The sequence below is a fragment of the Alexandromys fortis genome, unplaced genomic scaffold, assembly GCF_014885135.2.
Source record: "Alexandromys fortis isolate MF-2015 unplaced genomic scaffold, M_Fortis_MF-2015_v1.1 scaffold_56, whole genome shotgun sequence".
Lineage (NCBI taxonomy): Eukaryota > Metazoa > Chordata > Mammalia > Rodentia > Cricetidae > Alexandromys > Alexandromys fortis.
In genome coordinates this window covers 764,447-788,019 of record NW_026067935.1, presented here as the reverse complement: position 1 = coordinate 788,019, position 23,573 = coordinate 764,447, and the positions used below count along the sequence as shown (strand labels likewise).

The 23,573-nt window shown below is 44.2% G+C and overlaps 1 protein-coding gene across 2 annotated transcripts in view; it reads left to right on the top strand.

Annotated features, from left to right (window-relative positions):
- Crcp (CGRP receptor component) overlaps positions 1–23,573 on the top strand; it is a 40,151-nt gene that overhangs the window by 5,905 nt on the left and 10,673 nt on the right. For both annotated transcript variants that reach the window (XM_050146420.1, XM_050146421.1), the window contains exons 2-5: positions 4,643–4,679; positions 7,209–7,307; positions 12,700–12,794; positions 20,450–20,507. In XM_050146420.1, the coding sequence (XP_050002377.1) occupies positions 4,643–4,679; positions 7,209–7,307; positions 12,700–12,794; positions 20,450–20,507 (289 nt within the window). The remainder of the gene's footprint in view (positions 1–4,642; positions 4,680–7,208; positions 7,308–12,699; positions 12,795–20,449; positions 20,508–23,573) is intronic.

The window sequence follows — 23,573 nt, the reverse complement described above, 5'->3', positions numbered from 1 at the left end:
CAGAGTGAGTTCCAGGAATTAATTGGTTTCTGCCAGCCAGAGTCTTCAAGATGCGTGTCTGCCTTGTTCTCCTGATCCTCAAGCAGACTCATTAATGTCCCTGAGGGACTGCGTAGGTTGGTGGTGGAGTTCTTGCTTAATCTGTGTCGGACCCCCAGCTTGACCCCAGCTTGACCCAGCTCTCCATTTTTTCAAATTGTATGTGAAAGAGAATTCCCAGTTCTCTCCCTCTCTCTCATGCTAGAAAAGGCGGATGATGTTTTTTGGATTCTTACATCTGTTTCCTAGAGAGTGTTGGTGTGTATTCGTGTTTGAGACAGGGTCTCCCATGTAGCCAGTGTCATCTTTCCCCATCCATCAGTGTTGTGCTTACAAGTATTCACCATCTTGCCCCTGATTTTGTTGTACAATATTGACTCAAGTTGTTGGGCAGTGACTTGGAATTTCTCAGTGCATGACCACAGAGTGGTTTGTGATTTGGAAATATATAGCAGTGACGCTGGGAATGGATCCATTGCTATTCACCTTGAAGTGATATATCACAGGCGCAGTGTTCCTCTGAGAGCAAGGGAACTGTAACTCAATTTCAACCAGTAGGAAGCTCTGTGGGCTGATTTCCTGATTCAGTAGACATGATTTGATTTGTCTGTTTAGTTTTTTAAAAGGCTCTCATTTAACTCAGTTTGGCCTTAAACTCGCTGTATAGCTGAGGATGACATTAGACTTCTGATATTTTTTCCTCTGATTACAGGCCACCATGCCTGGTCTATTTGGTGCTAGATATGGAACCAAAGCCCTTGTCCTTGCTAGGCAAGCATTCTGCCAGCTGAGCCCTGCACTATTTCTCTTGTGTTAGATTCTTTCTAAATATAATACCCTGCCTTGGATTTAGTGTCCTCGGGATGAAGCAGGAGATTTGTGCAATTGTAGCGTTTGCTGAATTACCAGGAGCATTTGACCAGGCGCTGCTCACCGATTTGATTTCTGTGCTGACATCACTGTGCTGTTGCCTTGTTGACCCGTGTTAGCTGTGGAAGAGCTCCGCTGTAATTGTTGACTGGGGAAAGCAGCCATCTCACGCCATGGTTTTGAAATTCTGCGCTGTCATTTTCACCGTTCAGGTCCACTCCCGGCGACAGACCGCACAGTGGTTCTTGTTGCCTGTTTGTCCGCTCCAGACTGCTCTACCTGGATTTTTAGATTCTGTTCTAGTTTCCCTTCACCTAGTCTACTCTCATTTTTCATAGTCATCATTATTTTCCAGTTCATGGAACTTCTTACTGTATGGCAAGTTACTTTACTCTCCGAGCCTGAGCTTTGTCATCTAAAAGTTGGAATCGTATTGATAGGCCCCTGCACTGGAGGGCTTTTAGTGAGAGTTGACATAATCTTTTTTTAAAATTTATTTTATGCTCATAGGTGTTTTGTCTACTTCTATGTCTGTATATCATGTGCATGCCTGGTGACTTTGGAGGTCAGATGAGGGCTAATTCCCTCATGATTGGAGTTACAAATGATTGAACCACCATGTGGATGCCATGAATCAAGCCCAGGTCTTGTGAAAGAGCAGTTAGCTAGTGCTCCTAATCATTGAGCCATCTCTTCAGTCTGAAGTCTTTTTTAAATACTGGCTTCCATTCGTGGAGGTTCTAATCCTCAAATCTGCTGTCTCATTTCAACAGAATGGAAAATCTTCATGAAGTAAGACATTTAGCTGCACAGATGAAAGTAATGATAATCATATTCTAAGCACTTGCAATGTTCTACCTATATCTTTATATTTAATCCTGTATATAATCTTACAAAGGTGTATAAAATTTAATCCTGTATATAATCTTACAGAGGTGTATAGTATAATTTCCATGTTGTAAATGTGAAGATTTAATTGTAGAGATGAAATCACTTTAGAAAATACACACAGCCAATGACAGACATAATGGGGTTTAGAATCAGGTCACACTTCATTTATATATATATATGCATTTATATACATAAATATATACATTTATATATAAATGAAGTGTATACATATATAAATGATTTATATGTGTGTATATATACATATATAAATATATTTATATTTATGTATGTCTGCTTGCTTGTCTGTGTACCATGTGAGTGCATGTGCCCTTGGAACCTGGAAGAGGGTATTGGAACAGGTTACAGGCAGTTGTGAGCTGTCTGATGTAAGTGCTAGAAACTGGACTGTACAAGAGCAGGAAGAGCTCCTAACCACTGAGCCATCTCTCCATTGTCCATGCTACACTAGATTGTTCCCATATCTTGTTTTAGCTGGGGTAAGCTTGGGGAGAAATTGGTCCAATAAAATCTACATCTTAACTTGGCAGAGAGGAAATCAGAACCTCAGTATGTCTGGTTTCAGTTGTCTTTTAATTGTCATAGTATGCTGACTCTGGGCTGCTTAAAGCAATATGTCCTCTGCTGTCACGGTGTGGGATGGGCCAGTTGTCATCTGAGTCGTTACTGATATATTTTGATATGATAGTGTGGAGTGGATCAGTTGTCATTTTGTGCCGTAGCCGTGTTCATACAGGAGCAGTAACAGCTTGCTTATCAGTTGTTATGCAGGGGAGAAACCAGGCTTTTAGCAACTAAATATGTGACGTCTCTGTGACTTTCATGGGATCCTTGACCCTTTCTGGGGTTTCTAGTGACAGTGTTTGTGTTAAAAGTACATAGGCCACTCGGGAGGCAGAGGCAGGCGGATCTCTGGGAGTTCGAGGCCAGCCTGATCTACGAGAGCTAGTTCCGGGACAGGCACCAAAAAGCTATGGAGAAACCCTGTCTCGAAAAAAAAAAAAAAGTACATAGGCCATTTCTGTCAACATGGCAGGACTCAGGTTGTCCAAGATGCCAGTAACCATTGGTTGTAATGAGAGAAGGATGTTCACCAAGAATGAATCAGCACCTTGTTTCTTCAGTCATTTCTAATGCTCTTGCTGCCTACAGACCCTTCTATGTTGGGGTTCCTTTGAGGGTTACCTTCCATGTTCTTGTACCTAACTTTCTGTCCACACAGGTTTGGGATAATGTGTATCTTAGTCATCCGTGGGGAAATGGGCACATGATATGCTGTGTCTATAAAAAGGAAAGCCTGAGAGGTTGTGGGGAAAAGGGAACACTTCTGCATTGCTGGTGGGAGTGCAAGCTGGTACAACCCCTTTAGATGTCAGTGTGTCGATTTCTCAGAAAATTAGGAAACAGCCTTCCTCAACACCCAGTAATACCACTTTTGGGTATATATCCAAAGGATGCTCAATTGTGCCACAAGGACATGTGCTCAACTATGTTCATAGCAGCATTGTTTGTCATAGCCAGAACCTGGAAACAACCTAAATGCCTCTCGACCGAAGAATGGATAAGGAAAATGTGGTACATTTACACAGTGGAGTACTACACAGCAGAAAAACAATAACAACAGCTTGAATTTTGCAGTGAAATGGATGGAGCTAGAAAATATTATTTTCAGTGAGGTAACTTAGACACAGAAAGACAGTTATCACATGTACTCAGTCATAGGTGTTTTTATTTTTTTTTAAATGATTCTTTTATTTATTATGTATTCTGCCCACACACCAGAAGAGGGCACCAGATCTCATTACAGATGGTTGTGAGCCACCATGTGGTTGCTGGGAATTGAACTCAGGACCTCTGGAAGAGCAACCAGTGCTCTTAACCACTGATCCATCTCTCCAGCCCCATAGGTGTTTTTTAAAAAATAAATTTATTTATTTTTATTTTATGTGCATTCATGTTTTGCTTGCACATATGTCTATGTGTGAGTTTTAGATCTTGGAGTTACAGACAGTTTTTAGCTGCCATGTAGGTGCTGGGAATTGAACCCAGATCCTCTGGAAGAGGAGTCAGTGCTCTTAATGGCTAAGCCATCTCTCCAGCCCTTCATAGGTGGTTTTTAAACATAAAACAAAGAAAACCAGCCTACAAACCATAATCCCAGAGAACTTAGACAACAATGGGGACTCTAAGAGAGACTTACATAGATATAATCTACATGGGAGTAGAAAGTATAAAAAGACAAGATCTCCTGAGTAAATTGGGAACATGGGGACCTTGGGGGAGGGTTGAAGGGGGAGGGTAGAGGCAGGGAAGGGAGGGGAACAGAGAAAAATGTAGAGCTCAATAAATATAAAAAAAAATATAAAAAAAAGGAAAGCCTTGGGGCTGGAGAGATAGCTCAGTGGTTAAGAATGCTTGCTACATAATGAGAACCAGAATTTAGATCTTAGCACCCATGTGACAAGTCTAGGTATCCTGCAAACATCTGTAACTCCAGCTTTGAGGGGGTCAGTGCCTTCTGTGCACACAGGCATGCAAATCTACATACCCATGTAGAACATTCTTAGCTCTCATGGCATACACACAACATAAGTAAATAAATATTAAAAGGAAAGGAAAGTTGTTTCTACCTGAAATTTGCTGATGCAGGACTAGCTAACCCAGGCAGGGCTCGCTAACCCAGGCAGGACTTAAGGCATTTCTAGTGTTAGATTGTTCTCGGTTCCTGAACTAGGTAGCTGGATCTCGACTAAAGGGATTATTTTCTAGACACTTGAGACCGTGTAATGGATGTGGATTGACATGGCTCACTGTTCCTTTGCAGGAAGGATGCAAACGCGGCACTGCTCAGTAACTATGAGGTAAGGGCTCTCACGGGCTGTTTGTATTTTCCTCTTTTGGTTTTGTCTTTGCTTGTGAAGATGTTGGGTTAGTTTTCTTTTTGTTTTTTCTGAGATAGGGTTTCTCTGTAGCTTTGATGCCTGTTCTGAACTAGCTCTTGTAGAACAGGCTGACCTCAAACTCTTGGAGATCCACTTGCTTCTGGGATTAAAGGTGTGCGCAGTCACTGCCTGGTTTAAAGAAAGATTAGTTTTCTTTAGAAATTACAACTCATTTGAAGTTTCCACTTTAACACAGGGTAGGTGGCCCCAGGCGGATCTTGGAATGGCCTGAGTTTTGTGAATTATGAATGGTTCCTTAGGGAAGCGGGGAGGCTCTGGTTCCTAAGTGCCCTTCTGTAAATCCCAGGGTCTGTCGCTGGATTAGACAGGAGGAAGAGCTGCTGCTGTAGAGCCACTGTGGTCTATCAAAATCTTAGTCACCTTTAGTTCCAGCACTTCGGAGGCAGAGGCGGGCGGATCTCTGCGAGTTCAAGGCCAGCCTGGTCTACAAGAGCTTGTTCCAGGACAGGAACCAAAGCTACAGAGAAACAAAAGAAAAAAAAGTCTTAGTTCTTTCCTGATTACCATCCTTTATTTCATTTGGATCTTCAAAGGGCCTCAGAGATTGATACCCTCATTTTGAGACTGAGTTGACTATTTTGAGTAATTTAGTAAGAGTGAGCAGCTTTAAAATTCGGACTGATGGAGACAAAGAGGAAAGAAGTTGCTGAGAAGGGAGATCCTAGTATTTTTACTGCCTTCTGCTTTGCCTGGGTCTAGTTTGGTCCTGGCAAAGCAGTCTGGTGGGACAGCTCCAGGTGCAGAAGAGCCTGTGTATAAATTCCCTATCAGTGTCCATGTCACAGTGAAACCCAAAGTCTCGGGGGATCTGGGTCTCCATTCTGGGCTGTGTATGTGTAGAATCAACTCAGTCTGCTATATTGCTTACTAAAGACCTGCCTAAGTGGTTGTGGCTTAGCCTTGGGAAGGAACTATTCGTTGATTTTTAGGAACTACTTTGTACTGATTGGCCTTTGCTCAGTATTTGGGTGTTTGTTTCTTTGGGGAAACATGTTCATTAGGTCTTATGCTACTGGTTTCCAAAGGTGGTAGGGTTGGGGGACTGTTGGAAGTGGGTGTTACATACCTGCTAGCTTATATTTTCCTCAGATCTCTGGTAGAATCTCAGAAACAGGAGTAAAGTCCCAATCACCTCCAGCCCAGCACTGATGCGTATGTGTTTTTCCTTTGCAGGGAAAGTTTTCTTCTAAGAATCATAGCGTTTCCCCTTTGTTTTTCTCAGCATGCTGGGGATCCAGGGATTTTGTCATATTAGGCAAATCGTTTGCCACTGACCAATATTCTCAGCTCTTTTCTTTTGATGCTGTGTTTTATCATTTGTCTCATGTTCTTTCTGTTATAGAAAGAAATTATTGTACTAGACTTGTATATTAAGCAGAGCCCTCTTAAAATATTTAGGAAAATCTACTTTCAAATAGTTATAATAAATAGCTTGAGATAAGAAGGGATTAATGATGTATGTTTTTAATTTTTACATTAGATCTTACTTATTTGTGTGATATGTATCTACATGGACATGGAGAACAGAGGGCTTGTGGAAGTTGTTTTCTCCTTCTGCCGTGTGGGTCCAGAGATCGAACTCAGGTTGCCGTGTTTGGCAGCAAGTGCCTTTACCAGCTGAGCTGTCTCCCTGGCCTGTGATAGAAGGTTTTGTTTGTTTGGTTTTTCGAGAGCTGTGGCTTTGGAGCCTGACCTGGAAATAGCTCTTATAGACCAGGCTGGCCTTGAACTCACAGAGATCCACCTGGCTCTATCTCCTGAGTGCTGGGATTAAAGGTGTGCACCACCACTGCTTGGCTATACACGTTTTAAATTAGTATTCACAGTTACTATTTTAAGGGTTTTATTTTTAATTTCTAATGTGTGTGTTTGTGTGGGGGTATGTACATGTAAATATTGTGCCCCTAGAGGCCAGGCTAGGCCATCCCCTCGACCTGGAGTTACAGGTAATTGTGAGCTGGCTGATGGTCCTCTGCAAGAATAGCAAGTGCTCTTAGTCTCTGAGCTTTCTCTACAATATTTTAAATAATGGATGCTCACACCTTTGATCCCAGCACTCGGGAGTTAAAGGCCAACCTGGTCTACAGAGCAAGTTCAAGGACAGACTCCAAAGCTACTCAAAAACTCAGTCTCGAAAAACCAATAGATAGGTAGGTAGGTAGGTAGGTAGGTAGGTAGATAGATAGATAGATAGATAGATAGATAGATAGATAGATAGATAGATAGATAGATAGAGGAGGCTCTGAATTGGTTTAGCTAAGAGAGCATCTGAAATATGCTGCACAGTTCTAGGATGAAATACTTGATCTAGACCAACTCATGGGAAGTAGGTTTGTGGGAAGAGTGACATAACTTGACTGTCTTTTAGAACCTTGGAGAAACACATCTCTCAGCTTCACTGACAATGTCTTTTGTGTCTCTCCCTAGGTGTACCAGCTGCTAACAGATCTCAAGGAGCAGCGGAAGGAAAGTGGGAAGAACAAACACAGTGCAGGGCAGCAGAACCTGAACGCCATCACCTACGAGGTGAGCCCAGCTGCTCAGAGCCTTCAGGGCCTCTCCAGTGGTGAGGGTGGGAGGAATGGGGATACCTGCCAGTAGGAGAGACAGAATAAAATGTCCTGAATAAAGTGCGTATTTGGGGTCCCCACCAAACGACCCTCAGATGCTCCCAGTCATCTGGCTGGAAGCCTTTTGCTCTCTCTGCATGAGAGTTGTGATAGGTGGGAAGCTCCTACTGTGCCAGTGCTGGGTCTGTTTCCTTGGAGGTGATAGCAGCTGGCCTATAGGAGATGCTGTGGATGGCGCCCTCTAGTGTTATAACTTCATGTAGGCTTTTGATAGTGCGACTTTGTGTTCCAGTTCTTGGGTAGGCCTAGGAAGTCAGGCAGCAGTTGACATGGTAGCTTCCCAGCAGCCCTTGGTAGTACCAGTATTATACTTTGCAGGCCTGGGGTGCCTGACAACTTTGGTCTTAAACACTTGATAGCTCTCTGAAACTCTTCCATCTGTTCTGAGATAGGATCTCAGGCTTCTTATGTAGCCCAGGATGATTTTGAACTCCCGATCCTCCTGCTTCTACTTCCCAGGTGCAGGGATTACACAGGCAAATGCTGCCACATCCCTCCCTGTTCTCTGACTCTCTACAGCCTCAGGCCTCCACCCACTCTCCATCACCATCCCTCCTGGTCCTTCCCTGCCTGCTTTGGGAGGCAGCTGCCAGCCTTGGAGCTCTGTGTCGTCTTCAGTTGTCAGAGCAGCCTGCCCACGCCACTTTGGTCAGCCGCTCAGCTTTGCCTCTTTGCTGCTCCCTCACTGTCTGTGTTGCTTCTTCATGTTGCCTGAGCAGCTTGCTGTGCTAGACACAGGACAGGAAAAACCGCTAACATATAGAGAAACCAGCTGAGAGAAGCATTTTACTGGGCCTGTGGCGACATCAGGGAAGGGCTGCAGCACGGAGGGTGAGGGTGTCTTCTAGCCATCTTACCAGGTCACAGAAGGGTTCTCTTAGAGGGATGGAATTGATGGGGTAAAACTATGTATGTTACACACACAAACATTGAGTCAGGTTTAAAATAGTAACACCAGTAAACCTGAGAGCTAAGAACCCCGTAGTTTCTTGGTCCTTGAGACTCAGTGCCCCAGCAGTCAGAATATTTCCACAACGGCTGGCTCTCAGTTGGGGTGGGAGCAACTGGTAGTTTCCTGGGGAACTGCTGGTCTCTAGTCCACGACGAAAGCTTAGAAACACTGGTCCTGATACCAGTGTGGGAATCAGCAACAGGGCAGGTTAACTCAGTAGAGGGAGGCCATGTTGAACAGGGGCAAGGTGACCCTCCTTCTGGACTACCAGCAGAAAGTGTGGCTCACAACATGAGTGGGACCCCACATCAATCAAGGCAATCAGGACACTTCTTTAGGAGAGGCTTCCTACTTAGGTGGTTCTAGTTTGTGGCAAGTTGACATAGAGACCAACCATGATAAGGGGTGTTGGTAGTGACCACAGAGGACCTCACATGCAGATAAAGTTTATGTTTGCTCCAGTCATAGCCTCGTCTCTCTCACACAAGTCATACAGACCCCCTGCGAGGCCATCAAGGAAATGCTCTTCCTCTGGCTTACATGGAAATGTTTGCAGGATCATCTAGAGTTCATTGTGGTTTGTGATAACAACAACAGTAAACATCCGGGCTGGAGAGAGGGCTCAGAGGTTAAGAGCACTGGCTGCTCTTCCAGAGGTCCTAAGTTCAATTCCCAGCAACCACATGGTGGCTCACAACCATCTGTACTGAGATCTGGCGCCCTCCTCTGGCATGCGGGCATACATCGAGGCAGAATGTTGTATACATAATAAATAAATAAATCTTTTAAAAAAAAACAGTAAACATCCAGTAGAGACTGTTCAAAACAGTCCTGTCTGTTCAGGAGCCACAACAACACAGTGATTGTTATTGTGTCTAGGAAGCCATCCAAATGGCTGTCTGACATGGTGTCCACTGCCTTACAGTCCTTTAACTCAGGAAGGGAGAGCTCAGTGAGGGGTAAGATTGTCTGGTGCCACAGGGTCTTGGCTCATGTAGGAAAGGGACAGCAGAGTCCGTGCTTAACGAAGAGAACAGAATAGCACTGATGATGTGTAATGGTGGTAGCACAGCTTAGCTCCTGTTATCTGTCTCAGGGCTGAAGCTATTACAGTCACAGTGACAGTTTGCTACAAGGAAAGGATTCAGATTAAAATTAGCCAAGAGAATAAAAAATAGGGGAATATCCCAGTCATGGTTTCCACTGTCCTCACACATGGACTTGAGTTACTACTTTTCTAAAGTCGGTCTGTGGCCGTAGCATGGAATGTCGCCAGCAGGGAAGCTCCACTGGGTCGTGATGTACACTGGTCTTATGCTATCTAACCCTTGCTCCGAAACTGTAGAGGTGTGGCCAGCCCCTAAGTTAGGCTGATAAGCAGAATTACCCAGGGGCCCAGGCATAACATTGCAGGGACCTGGAAATCACCACCTACAACACTAGGACAAAGGCTAGAACTGTTCTTTGTGCAAGGCCAGATTAATTTTTTTTTTCCCTTTTCTTCAGTTTTTCGAGACAGTGTCTCACTGTGTAACCTTGGTTGACCTGGAACTCACATTCCAGGGTGGTTTGGAACTCCGAGATCTGCTTGCCTCTTCCTCTTTAGTGCTGGGTTTAAAGGCATATAAAAAGAAAGCAAAATTAATTCATAAGGTTGTTCTTCCTAATCTGTTTGGGAATTGAATGGAAACAGCAAGCAAATATTACATTAGAGTGTTGTATAAACTGCAGCTCATCATAGCCTAAAGACAGGTCATCATCAACAACAAAACTCCCCAAGTGTTGGGCTAGAACTCTTGAGTACTTTGGGGTTGGAGTGATGGCTCAGCAGTCAGAAGTGCTTATTGCTCCTGAGTTTGACTTTAGCACCTGCACTGGGCAGCTCGCAGCCACCTAACCAACTCCAGTGTCAGGGGATCAGTATTTCTTTCCTCTGCCCCTGCTCTTTTATATACATACTTGCACATGCGCACACATAAACATAATTTAAAAATAAAAATAACTCTTACAAATCTGAAAATTTTTAGAATATTAAATTATAACACTGCTTTCCTTTTTTCTTATTCAGAACTATTTTTTCAAGATTTTATGTATTTGAGTATTTTGCTTGCATGTATGTCTATGTACCACGTGCATGCCTATTTGCCTATGGAGGTCAGAGGAGGGTGTCAGTTCCTTGGAACTGGAGTTATAGATAGTTGGGAGCCACAGTGTGGATGCTAGGAATTGAACCTGAGTCCTCTGCAAGAGCAGTGTGTGCTCTTAACTACTAAGCCATCTCTCCAGCCCCTTATTCAAATTCCTGTGTCCTGGGGCTCCAAATGGCTCCGTAGTTTTGAGCACATATTGCTCTTGTAGAGAGTCCACGTTGATTCCCCAGCACTCATGCTGAGTGACTTAGCTGCTTGGAACTCTGGTTTTAGGAGGTTCTGAAGCCTTTCACCTCCACAGATACTGTATTCAAGGGCATACCCACATAGAATCACATAATTAAAAATAAAAATAGATCTTTAAAAAACCCTCACATTTTTTCCTTTTTTTATTGATATTTATTGAGCTCTACATTTTTCTCTACTCCCCTCCCCACCACTCCCTTCCCCCCTTCATTCTCCCCCAAGATCCCCAGCTCCCAATTTACTCAGGAGATCTTGTCTTTTTCTGCTTTCTACTTTCCATGTAGATTAGATCTATGTAAGTCTCTCTTAGTGTCCTCATTGTTGTCTAAGTTCTCTGGGATTGTGGTTTGTAGGCTGTTTTTATTTGCTTTATGTTTAAAAACCACCTATGAGTGAGTACATGTGATAATTGTCTTTCTATGTCTGGGTTACCTCACTCAAAATAATGTTTTCTAGCTCTATTCATTTTCCTGCAAAATTCAAGATGTCGTTATTTTTTTCTGCTGTGTAGTACTCCATTGTGTAAATATACCACATTTTCCTTATCCATTCTTCGACTGAGGGACATTTAGGTTGTTTCCAGGTTCTGGCTTATGACAAACAAAGCTGCTATGAACATAGTTGAGCACATGTCCTTGTGGTACAATTGAACATCCTTTGGATATATACCCAAAAGTGGTATTACTGGGTCTTGAGGAAGGTTGTTTCCTAATTTTCTGAGAAATTGCCACACTGACATCTAAAGGGGTTGTACCAGCTTGCACTCCCACCAGCAATGCAGAAGTGTTCCCTTTACCCCACAACCTCTCTAGCATAAGTTGTCATCAGTGTTTTTGATCTTGGCCATTTTCTTTTTTTTTTGGATTTTTTTTTGAGACAGGGTTTCTCCGTAGCTTTTTGGTTCCTGTCCTGGAACTAGCTCTTGTAGACCAGGATGGCCTCGAGCTCACAGAGATCCGCCTGCCTCTGCCTCCCGAGTGCTGGAATTAAGGGCGTGCGCCACCACTGCCCGGTCAATCTTGGCCATTCTTACAGGTGTAAGATGGAATCTCAGAGTTGTTTTGATTTGCATTTCTCTGATGACTTAAGGATGTTGAACATTTCCTTAAGTGTCTTTCAGCCATTTTAGATTCCTCTGTTGAGAGTTCTCTGTTTAGGTCTGTACTCCATTTTTTTTTTTATTGGATTATGTGTTCTTTTGGTGTCCAATTTCTTGAGTTCTTTGTATATTTTGGAGATCAGACCTCTGTCTGATGTGAGGTTAGTGAAGATCTTTTCCCATTCTGTAGGCTATTGTTTTGTTTTGCTGTGTCCTTTGCTTTACAGAAGCTTTTCAGTTTCAGGAAGTCCCATTTATTAATTGTTTCTCTCAGTGTCTGTGCTGCTGGGGTTATGTTTAGGAAGTGATCTCCTTTGCCAATGCATTCAAGTGTACTTCCCACTTTTTCTTCTATAAGGTTCAGTGTGGCTGGCTTTATGTTGAGGTCTTTGATCCATTTGGACTTGAGTTTTGTGCATCGTGATAGATATGGGTCTATTTTCATTCTTCTACATGTTGATATCCAGTTGAATATGCTTTCTTTTTTCTATTTGATATTTTTTGCTTCTTTATCAAAGATCAGGTGTTTGAAGATGTGTGGATTAATATCCGGGTCTTCTATTTGGTTCCATTGGTCCTCCTGTCTGTTCTTATGCCAATACCAGGCTGTTTTCAGTACTGTAGCTCTGTAGTAGAGTTTGAAGTCAGGGATTGTGATGCCTCCAGAAGTTCTTTTATTGCACAGGATTGTTGGCTATCCTGGGTTTTTTGCTTTTCCGAATGATGTTGAGTATTGTTCTTTCTAGGTCTTTGAAGAATTTTGCTGGGATTTTGATGGGCAAAAAACCCTCAAAATATTTATATCTTATGTTTGGCTTTATTTTGTGTATTTATTTTTTAGACATTAAAATACATATCAAAAACGCCATGCAGGAACCAGAGTCCTGCGATTGTTCAAGAATTCCTCACAGCAATGAAAAGCCACAAGCTGACCAAGTAAGTTATCCTTAGTAGGCAACAGGTAACACAAAATGCAGTGAGAATAATGCCTTAGAATAGTTTCTTACAACAGCTGCATCTTCTTTCAGTCACACTTTGGCCTCATAATTGCGCATAGAACTGTTTTTCTTGTTTTTGGGTTTTTTGTCTGTCCCCCCCTCCCCCCTTTTTTTAGATGGGGTTTCTCTGTAGCCCTGGCTTTCCTGGAACTCACTCTGTAGACCAGGCTGGCCACAGGCCCAGAGATTCAGAGATGCCTCTGCCTCCTGATGCTGGGATTAAGGGCGTACACATTACTGTTTTAAAGTGGGATGATGGTATTGCGAGAAAAGACAACTGAAAATTAGACACATGGCCTTAAAGAGCCACTGTGTCCTTATCCTAGAGTCTTTCCTTAGTGTTCATAAAGCTCTTTGCTGCCTGTCCTTACAGCCACAGGAGATTGAAAGTAGGATTCAGGATTAACAGTGTTGAGTTGCAAGTGTAGCTCATCTTTACCTTGCGTGCTAGCGTGTGAGGCTCCATCTCCAGAACCATTGGAGCTTTGGGGTTGCGGGGAAGGGGAAGGAAGGCAGGTAAAAAAGAGAAAACAAAACAAATAAAGACAATGGAAGTTCTTTTTATAAGATTAATGAACAAAGTTACCTGGCATTGTGTTTGCTTGAGTTAGAAGTGGCTTGACTATAGCCTGCCTGCACCTCAGATGCTTCCTGGCAGCTTTTCTTGGCCTTTAATATATATGTGAGTTCAGTTTACAAAAGCTAAAAACACAGGTTAAGGGTTTACATTGGAAGACAACCAGTCCATGTCTTTTAGGATTAGTGTTAATGTTGATAACTTCCAAAAGCCGCTTCATAAATTTTTGTTTGTTTGGGTTTTTTTTTTTTGTTTTTTGTTTTTTGGTTTTTGGTGTTTGTTGATACTAACCCAGGCCTCGGCACATGCTAGGTGGTATTGTTGAACACTGATCCAGCCCTGCAGTTGCTTTTGTTACCGTGTTCGGGATGATGATTGCTACACTTCTCCACCTCTGTACTTTAGGTGAACACTGGAGACAAACCTCTTTTAAACTCTGTGTGTGTGTGTGTGTGTGCGTGTGTGCGTGTGTGTGTGTGTGTGTGTGTGTGCGCACGCGTGTGTAGTTGCGCTTGGAGGCCAGATGAAGACATCAGATCCTCTGGAGCTGGAGTTACAGTTGTTTGTGAGCTTCCTAATGTGGGTGCTAAGATCTAAACTCTGGACTTTGGAAGGGCAGCCATTGCTCTATACCCCTGAGCCATCTCTCCAGTTCCCCTTCCACTGTCTGCACACGGTTATGAATGACTTTTTTGCTAGACCCGCTGGTCGTCCATTCAGTTAAACACTGTTTCCTATTTGTGTTGTGATAATAGCTGACACCTTTGATATTCTAAGGTCTGAGTTAGCATGAGTTTACTATCTGTTCTTTTCCTCTGAAAATAAGTCATATTTTCCTGGTTGAAATAACTTTATGAATTGTATTCTGGGCCTTTTGACGATTCAGATAGTTTAGACTGGTAATTCTGTTGTTACAAGCCTCTGGTAATGTTGCCCCTTTGTTATGTAGTGTGTAGCCAAATTTACTGGGGTTTTTCATTGTCATCAATGGAAATTGGCCTTAAAAGCATAATTGCTCTTTAAATTCTTTATTTATTTATTTATTTGCCTTTTTTGGGTTTGTTTTGTATTTTGAGACTTGGTTTCTTTGTGTGGCCTTGGAACTCTCTCCGTAGACTAGGCTGGCTTTGAACTCACAGAGATCGTCCTGCCTCTGCCTTTTGAGTTCTGGGATTAAAGGTGCCGCCGCCACCACCCAGTAAAACGTTTTATTGGAATTTTTGTGTGTATTAATGTTTTGCCCATATGCATATGTGTATGTATGTGCATCATGTGTGCCTGTTGGGTCCCCTGGAACTGGAGTTATAGTGTGTTGGGAACCGCCATGTGGATGCTGGGAATCAAACCCGGGTCCCCTGTAAGAGCAGCCAGTTCTCTTACCTGCTGAACCATCTCTTCAGCCCCTTAAAATTATTTTTAATTGTGTGTGTGTGTCTGCGTGTCTGCATGTGGATAAGTTCAGGTGAGTGCAGATGCCTGAGGATGGCAGAAGCTTGGGATCCTCTGTAGCTGGAGTTATAGATGGTCGTGAGATGCTTGACATGAGTGATGGGAACTGAATCCAGGTCCTCTGCAAGAGCAATACACTCTCTTAACCTCTGAGCCATCACACCAGCCCCATGTGACAGAAATCTTTTTTTTTTTTATTTATGCGGTATCCTGCCTGTAGGCCAGAAGAGGGCACCAGATCTCATTATAGGTGGTTGTGAGCCACCATGTGGTTGCTGGGAATTGAACTCAGGACCTCTAGAAGAGCAGTCAGTGCTCTTAACCGCTGAGCCATCTCTCCAGCCCTGTACAGGAATCTTAATGACTGATTTTTCAAGTCCTTTGCAAGTGTTTGTCTATTTGGATGTAGTCCCTGCATCTTTTCCATGGTGGAGAACTTGCTTAGCATGGCTAAGGTTCTGAGTTCTATCACCAGTGCTGGCGAAAGAAAGAAAGAAAAGAAAAGGAGGGAAAGGGTTGGAGAAAGGGAGGAAGAGAGAGAGAAAAACCTATAAAATAGGAATTGCTTTGCAAATTATTTCAGACTTGGTTGAATATACATTAACTTAAAGCCCACTTCAGTAGAGAATTAACTGCTCCCTTTTCCAATTTGTGGTCTTCAAACTAATCATTTATAACGTCTCGCATAGCCTTTTACATCTTTACCTCTTGGTTTTATGACTGCCTGGGTAAAAGCTCCCGACAGTGCTGCACAGTGGCCAGTAGAGGGATCCAGCAAGCTTCTTGCTCTGTGGCTGACTTCTGCCTCTTTGCCTGCATGACTGGTGAAGGGGCGACTTGCCAGATAAGACGGTGGCCAGCCTTGCTAACCAGGAATCATGTTAAAAACTATGTTTAACATCTCCTTTCAATCTTATATTTGATCTTGAAGTCACCTTCTTTCTGTTTTGCTTGGGGAGCCATTCATTATTTTGCTAAGATATCTTTACTGGAGTCCTTGAGGGTAGGCTAGGGGTTGTGTTTGTTTGACTTCGTAGACTTCATCAACAAAATAATACAGTTGGAATTCAACTTCAAGTCACTGGTACCATGTGTTGTGTAATTTTTTGTTTAGTGTGTTACTCCAGTCTCCACCAAAATTGATTCTTTAATAGTTTAGATTTGGCCTGATCTCTGTTTCTCAGTGCCTAACTAGCAGCCCCTGCTCCTATCCCTTTAAGACACACAGCTGTGGAGAGGGACGCTTGCCCTCACAGGCCAGCTCAGTTAGGTCTGTAGGAATTCTGCTCGTCTTCTCTCCTGCACACACATTACTCCAGGGGTTTGACGTGGACCTCAGACCAGCAGAGCTCAAGTGTAGATGATGGATTCTCAGGTTTCCCTGGTGGTCTTTCCTGGTCTGCCCTCAGAACATCAACTCCTGCTTCCTGCTTCCTCGGAATTGCCACAAGCTTCTGCTCGAAGTCGAGGCTTCCCTAGCCCTTCCTTCTGCTCATCCTTCAGGCTGCATTTGTATCATGCCAGCTCTGTCTCTCTCAGTGCTGTGCTGGAGGGGACACAGTGGAGAGGCGCGCAAGTGTCGGTTTTAGGGTACTATTTTGTTTATAAGAGGCGATGATAAGACAGAGGAAGTCTCCAGATTCAGGTGAGGAATACCATTTGTTATGCAAGGCACGGAGTTGGGAATCGACCTGAGGCTCTGCTGTATCTTGTCTACAGCTTGGCTGGATCACTGAGTGAAAGTGGAGCCATTGAAGATAGACTGCTCAGGAGCAGAGGTCACAGGGTTCTTGGGGGTGAGCTAGAGAAACTCAAACTGATTCCAAAACCTTTGGGAGGACCATGGCTGAAATGATTAAGAGTACTTTGCCCAGTGATTAAGAGCACTTTGTTGTTCTTGCTGAAGACCTGGGTTCAGTTCCCAGCACCCAGAGGATCCCGCACCTTCTGGTCTTCCTGGGAATGGCACGTGTGTATTTATGTGCACTGCCTGGCATCTGTGGAGGGTATCAGATCCTCTGAAGCAGGAGTTATGGAAAGTTGTTGGCCTTCATGTGGGTGCTGGGAACCAAACTTGGGTCCTCTGTAAAAGCTCTTAGTTACTGATCCATCTTCCCTTCACAAGATCTCAGTCTCTTAAAAGGTGTTTGCTTGTAAGAGGAAAGTATACTGTCCTGTAACCGAGAGGTTGGAGGGATTTAAAGTAATGGTGAGGAGGACACAAGCACCTTCAAAGAATCATAAGTACCTGGGAACTAAGTGTTGGCTTGGGTTAGAAAAAGTGAGGAGTGGCTGCCAGATTTCTGACCTTAGGTTCTTTCGTGGAGGAGCTAGTTTTTGGAAAGTAGTCACAGTTGCATCAGATGTGTTGGTTTCGAAGCGTCTGGAATGTCTACGTGGAGATGTGTGGGAGACACTTGGCTACAAAGGTCTGGAGCTCAGCTCACATATCTTGGAAACATGAATTTCTCCAGCAGAACCTGTAGTAGCTATGGAGATTGTGCATTTTGTATGAGGAAGTCAGTAAGAGCCTTGGAGGGAAAAGGTGACGGTGTGGAGTGCTAGGGCCAGACAAGGGAAGAGAACTTGACACACAAAGAAGGAATAGTCAGCGAAGGGCCAGACAAGAAAGAGGGACACTGTGGAATCCATAGGGTGACCTTCTGAAGGAAGTAGTAGCTGGCAGTGGCAGAGCAGAGGCAAGGTAGGGTATCTGCCAGGATGCCTTGGTTTATGTAGTGTTGGCAATGGAACTCAGGCAAGAACCCTAGCAAACTAAGTCACATCCCTCAGTTTTGCCCAGAAAATTCTCAGGGCTCAATGCAAAGTCTTTTTCTCTTCACCTCCCACCTCTCCTCCCTTTGTTTCTTTTCTTTTCTTTTCTTTTCTTTTCTTTTCTTTTCTTTTCTTTTCTTTTCTTTTCTTTTCTTTTCTTTTCATCTTTCTTCTCCCTCCTCCTCCCTTCCCATCCTGCTTGAGATTGAACACAAGGCCTCCTGCATACGAGGCCAATGCTCCACTGCTGTGAAATCTCATTTGAGGAAATGATTGGTAAACGTTTCAGGGGATTTGAGGATAGAGCTTGACCACGTGTACTATAACAGTGCCTGAATGACTGGAGCTGTGGTGGGGCTGTCGTCATGGTGATGCTTCTGCTAGAAGCATATGGCCAGTGTGAGTGCTAGCGGCTGAGTCCCTGTCTTGACTGATGGGAACTGTGGACAGGTTACTTCCTATCTCCTTGTCACTTAAACATCTTCCTCCTTTGGCAGCAAATGGAAAACAGGCAGTAAGTGGTGGTAGCGGCCACTTGAGACACGAGGATGTCACCTCTCATAGCCCTCATGAGCTCTAAGTGCTACTCTCATTTTTTTACATACGTGTACCTGAGGCTTGGGGAGGTACTTACCTCACACTGCTTCTCAAACAGTAGGCAGCTGTGGCTTTGCATCTTTATCCAGAGTGTCTTTAAACTCCATTTGTGTCGGACAGACCTAAAGGATGAGTGTGAAACTCTAGAGTCAGACCCAGGAAGAAATGTAGAACTTACCACTTGTGTGGGGATGGCGAAGGTAGGGTCATTCCTCTCCCCTTGAAGTCTTGTCACTGGAGCTGGAGAGATGACTCAATGATTAGTAGCACTTGTTGCCCTTGGCGTTTGGTTCCCAACACTCACGCGGAGACTCAAAACTGTTTATAATTCCAGTTTATGGGATTTGATGCCCTCCTTTGGTGTCCATATGTGGTATACATAATATTCTTGCAGACAAATCCTCATACATGAAGTAAAATTAATCTTTGAAGTCCTGTCACCTTTTAACCTCTTCAACAGTGGGCTGTGTATCTCTTGTGATAATTGCTACTGGGTATGGTGACCTATAATCCTGTTGGGAGGTGGAGGCAGGAAGATCAGGTATTAAAGTATCCTTGGCCTCATACCAAGTTTGAAGTCATGGTAATTACTATCTTCAACTGTTACTTAGCCCAGGCTGGCTCAACTTTGATATCCTATCTCAGCTTCCCCAGTTTTGAGATAACAGGCCTGAGCCATCATGCCTGGCTTCTTTTAATTTACTAAGATAATTCAAACCTCAGTAACACTGTGTATTAATTACTTTTTGCTGTGCAAAATGCCTGACCAAAGCCACTTGCGGAAAAAGGGTCCGGTCCATCATGCTGGGGAAAGCATAGCGGGAATGGGAGGCGGCTGGTCACAGTGCAGCCTCAGTCTGCACTCGGAGATGGATGCTGCTGCTCAGCCCCCTTTCTCCTTTTTGTTCAGTAGGACCCCAGCCCTAGTGGGTGGCAGTCACATTAGTCACATCACCACCCCAGTTGATCCACCGTGAAACGATCTCACAGGCATGTCCAGAGGTTTGTTTCCATGGTGATGATAAATCCAGTCAAGTTGACAACCCCTGTCTATCATCACATCCTAGCATCTAAGACATTGAGGCAGAAAAATCATGAGTTCAAAGTCATCCTCAGCTAGATAGCAAGTTCAAGGCCAACCTATCTTAAGAAATAAAAATGCGATGCCTCAGTGAGTAAGGTACTCGCTGCCAAGCCTGAACGTCTGAGTTTGACTCCTGCAATCCACACGGGAGAAAGAGAAACAACTGCAAGTTGTCCTTTGATACCAACGCGTGTGCTGTGGCATCTCACATATGTTTGTTCTCTCTCTTTCTCTCATTCACACACAAATAAATAAATACATGTCTAAAAAATAACCCTTCTAAAAAGAAATTAAGACAAAACAAATCTGAACAATATATAACGTTACTCTCAGAACTTGATTCTTAACCATTTCTAAGCAGTGACTAACCAATGAGGAGAATCTTCTCTTCATTTTCTTTAAATTGAACCAAGAAAACATTTTCTTATGTAAAATGAAAAAAGATGGTAGTTTGTTTCCTTTTTTAAAAAAATAAGTTAAACTTAAAAAAGAGTATAAATAAAAATTGTAAAGCAGTAAAGAAAAAAAAAGAAAAACACTTTCTCATTTTCCAAATAAAAATTAGTGTAGCAAATATGGGGAGTTCTGTTGTTGTGTATTCTTGAGACAGGCTGGCCTCTAACTCACAGAGATCTGCCTGCCTCTAGCTCCCAAGGGCTGGAATCAGAGGTTTATGCCACTGTGAATTGCAAGTGTTATCTTTTTAAACATGCTTTAGATGTTCTTATTTGTTATATGAGTGTGGGCATGCATGTGCCTTTGTGCAGGATGGGGAGATCAGGGGACAACCCTTGGCAGGCAGGTTTTTCTTGAAGAGCCCAGGGATGGCACTCCAGTTGTTAGGAGGTATAGGAAGGCAGATGAGCTGAGTAGTCCCTCAGCCCTCACCTCTGCTGTTGCTCCCTTAAGAAGCGCTGTGCCTGTGTCCCTTGTGGGATGCTGGCACATGGACCACTGAGGAGAGGTGTGGTGTCCTCTCCTCTCTGAATCTTCCTTATTACAGGGCCACCTGGCAGGGAGTCTCCAGTTATTTCCTGACAGGAACTTGATCAAGACCCAAGGTCCTTCAGGGCAGGAGAGTTTTAAGCAGTTGATGTTTTTCTTTTGACAGAGCCGAGAAGCTTCAGCTGCTGAACCACAGGCCAATGACCGCTGTTGAGATCCAGCTGGTGAGTGGGGGGTCGCTGGATTCCAGGAGTTGTTTTGTGGGTCTGAGATGCAGAAAGGCTGAGAGTGAACAAGCCAGGGACTGCACACCCATTCCCGTGCCGTAAGTGAAAGGAGAGACCGGAGCGGAGCCTCGCCACTTGGAGAGTGGACTCTGGAATTTAGTTCCTTCCTTGGATTTGGCAACCCTGTGTCCTCTGCTGTCCCAGGCCTTTCTGGCCATGGCTGGCCTGTAGGAGTTACAGCCAACCAGATGTTGCATAAAATCATTAGACTCAAAGTGCTCCCCTCCCCCACCCTTCCACCTCTTTCTTTCTTCCCCACTTGCTGTCTTCCTCGCCTGTCCTGCTGGGCCTTCTTCTCAGCAGTTCTTGTTCTAGCTGATGCTCAGTTGTCCCCGCTTTCGGTTGCTTCCACTTCTGCTTAGTCTCTCTCTCTTGAGCATATAACATTAATTTCTGTCCGCATTTCATAACTCACCCCTGCAGTTTTTCGTTCTTCCTTCTGCTTCTCCAAGCATGTGTGACCACACCTGCCTTACAGATCCCTTTCTAAACCCATGAACTTGGTCTTTTTTCCCTGCATAAAAGTATCTGGTGCAGCCTCGGAATTTGTAAGGCCCAATATGCAGTCACAGTGCAGGGCTTCAGCCATGGTGGACAGAGACAGAGCAGGGTGTCTGGGGAGGAAGTGAAGGTGCTGGCCAGCGAGAGGCTCCTTTCAGGTGTCATGCGGCAGGGGCCTTCTGGTACACGGCAGAGCATCAGTTAGCTGTGAGGGTTAAGCGGGTCCTGTCACTACCAGGAAAACTTGGTTTTGAGAATCAGTAAAATAGTTGACAAAGTTTATCTTAGAAATATTCAGCTCTTAGCAGGGGTTGGGGGTGCATGCCTGTGAGCCCACTGTTGTGGGGGCAGGAGTAGAGGATGACAGTTTGAGGCCAGCCCAGGTCACATATTATGCTCCCTTCGTTCTTGAAAAATACTTGTAATAAAAAACAAAAACAAGTACAGAAGAAGCATTCAGGTCTTTGTAAAATTTGCAAAGTATGGAAAACAATGACCAAGAACCTCTATGCGCCTCTCAATTTATCTAAAACATTTCAAAGGTTATAAAGTAGTTAAGTTTTGACTAAAGCCTTCATTGTCTTCCTAGAGTTGTGTCTGTCCTTCCAAACATACCCAGAATTAAATTATAGACATTCCTTCCCTTCTGGGGAGCTTCCTGGGGGACTTGGCCTTTATGCTAAACAGAGGTCCCCATCTGTGTGTCCTCATTGTTCTAGATGTTAGACAGATTCAGCTTGCAGGAGAGGGAAAGATGAAGAAACCGATCCCTGTCCCTTGGGTTAAGGATCACGTGTTGGGTCTCCTCCAACTTTAATCAGCACCACATGCTGTTTGTGGCCAAGTGACAGATGAAGAGGAGCCGTGAGGAGGGTTAGAAGGGCTCCATCCCGAGCCTGGGGAAAGCTCCGGACTTGCTTATTGGAAGAGCTGATTCTGAGTGCTCTGACATGTTAGACGTGCTCCAAGGGCCTTGTCCGTGTCCTTTTAGTGTTGGAGGAGGACAGATATTCTCACCTTTTTATTTCAGAGGACAGTGAGTGGCCAGTTGGGGTCTGTATCACCAGAGACAGAGATGAGGGGATTTACTAGGGGAATAGACCACAAGGTTATGGGAGCACAAAGGCCCCTCCCAGAGAGCCATCTACAGGCTGAAGACCCCAAGGTACTAGTAGATTGGCTCAGTCCAGGTGGGAAGTCCTCAGAATCAAGGAAGCTGATAGTTTAAACAGTCTGAGGTTATAGGGCTTGAGAGCTTAGGTTGACTGCTGTATGTTCTACAGCCTTCAGGCCAAAGAGCCTGAACTGAGGTTGCCCAGGACACGAGTGACCCACTTGGGGTAAGAATGGTGCTGTCCTGACCCCAACCACTTGAGTGGTGCTCACCTGCATTAACAGTAGACGTTTTCCAGCAAGTCGATTAGCTCACACAGGCTTCCAGAGACTCCTCACAGATGCATCCAGAATCTTACCAGTTGACCAGGTGCCATCAAGGTGATGCCTAGAATCACTCGTCACAGCTCGTGAGGTGGTTAGTGTGGTGTTCCCTCAGCTGTCTCTTTCTACAGACCCTTCTTTCCCTGCAGCAGAGCATTTTTTTTTTATCAGATCTTTTTCCTACCATAGAATTGGTGCAAAAGATAGCGAGCAGCAGGGCTTAGATAGAGCAGCACCCTGACTGCCAGAGAGCATGAGGAATGAGGGTTTCTCAGAGGTCAGAAAGCAAAGGACTTGGTTTCTCTGGAGTAACGACAGCCTCAGAAAGGGGCTGCACCACCCATGCTTGCTAGAGTTCGGTTGAGAGCAAGAAGTGCCTCAGCTAGGGTTTGTTGTGGTCCTTTGGTGGCTGTCCACTGACTGAGAGGCTCTGTGAGAAAGTGGGCCTGCTGTGAGAGTCCAGCTTGCTCTGCTGTGCTCCATCACAGATCCTTGTCCTGCACAGCATTCCAGCCTGTGCCCATCAAGGCCCATTGGCTTCCATTCCCATAGCAGCCCTACAGCTCACTGTCGGCATCTCTTTCAGTTGGTCAGAGGAAGCTGATGTTGAGAGGCCAAATAGCTGCAAGTCATGGCTGTTGCTACAGCTGAGTTTTCCAGGATGAACAACTCTGTTTAGTATTGGACCTTATTACCAGGATGCATCATTTAAGACCCAAGTTTCAACACAGGATTGATTTATATGTACTGTAACATATAGATTGAAAGGAGTTGTATACAGTATTTTTGGTAAGATTTTGTTGTATTTATTCATTTTATGCAACCTGTCAATTGAGGTCAGAAGTATAAATTTCTACCTAGTTGGAGAGCAGTTTTGTCTAGTCTTCCCTAAGGAAGTGTTGTATTAGTGCTTAGAAAGGTCCTGATTCTAAGGCGATGGTGTGGAAGAAATAGCTCAGTGGGTACAGTGCTTGTCCCCCACAAGCTTGAGGACCCAAACTCACATAAAGCTTGTGTAGTGTGAGCATCTGTAATCCTAGTGCTCCTTTAGGGAGACGGGTGGCA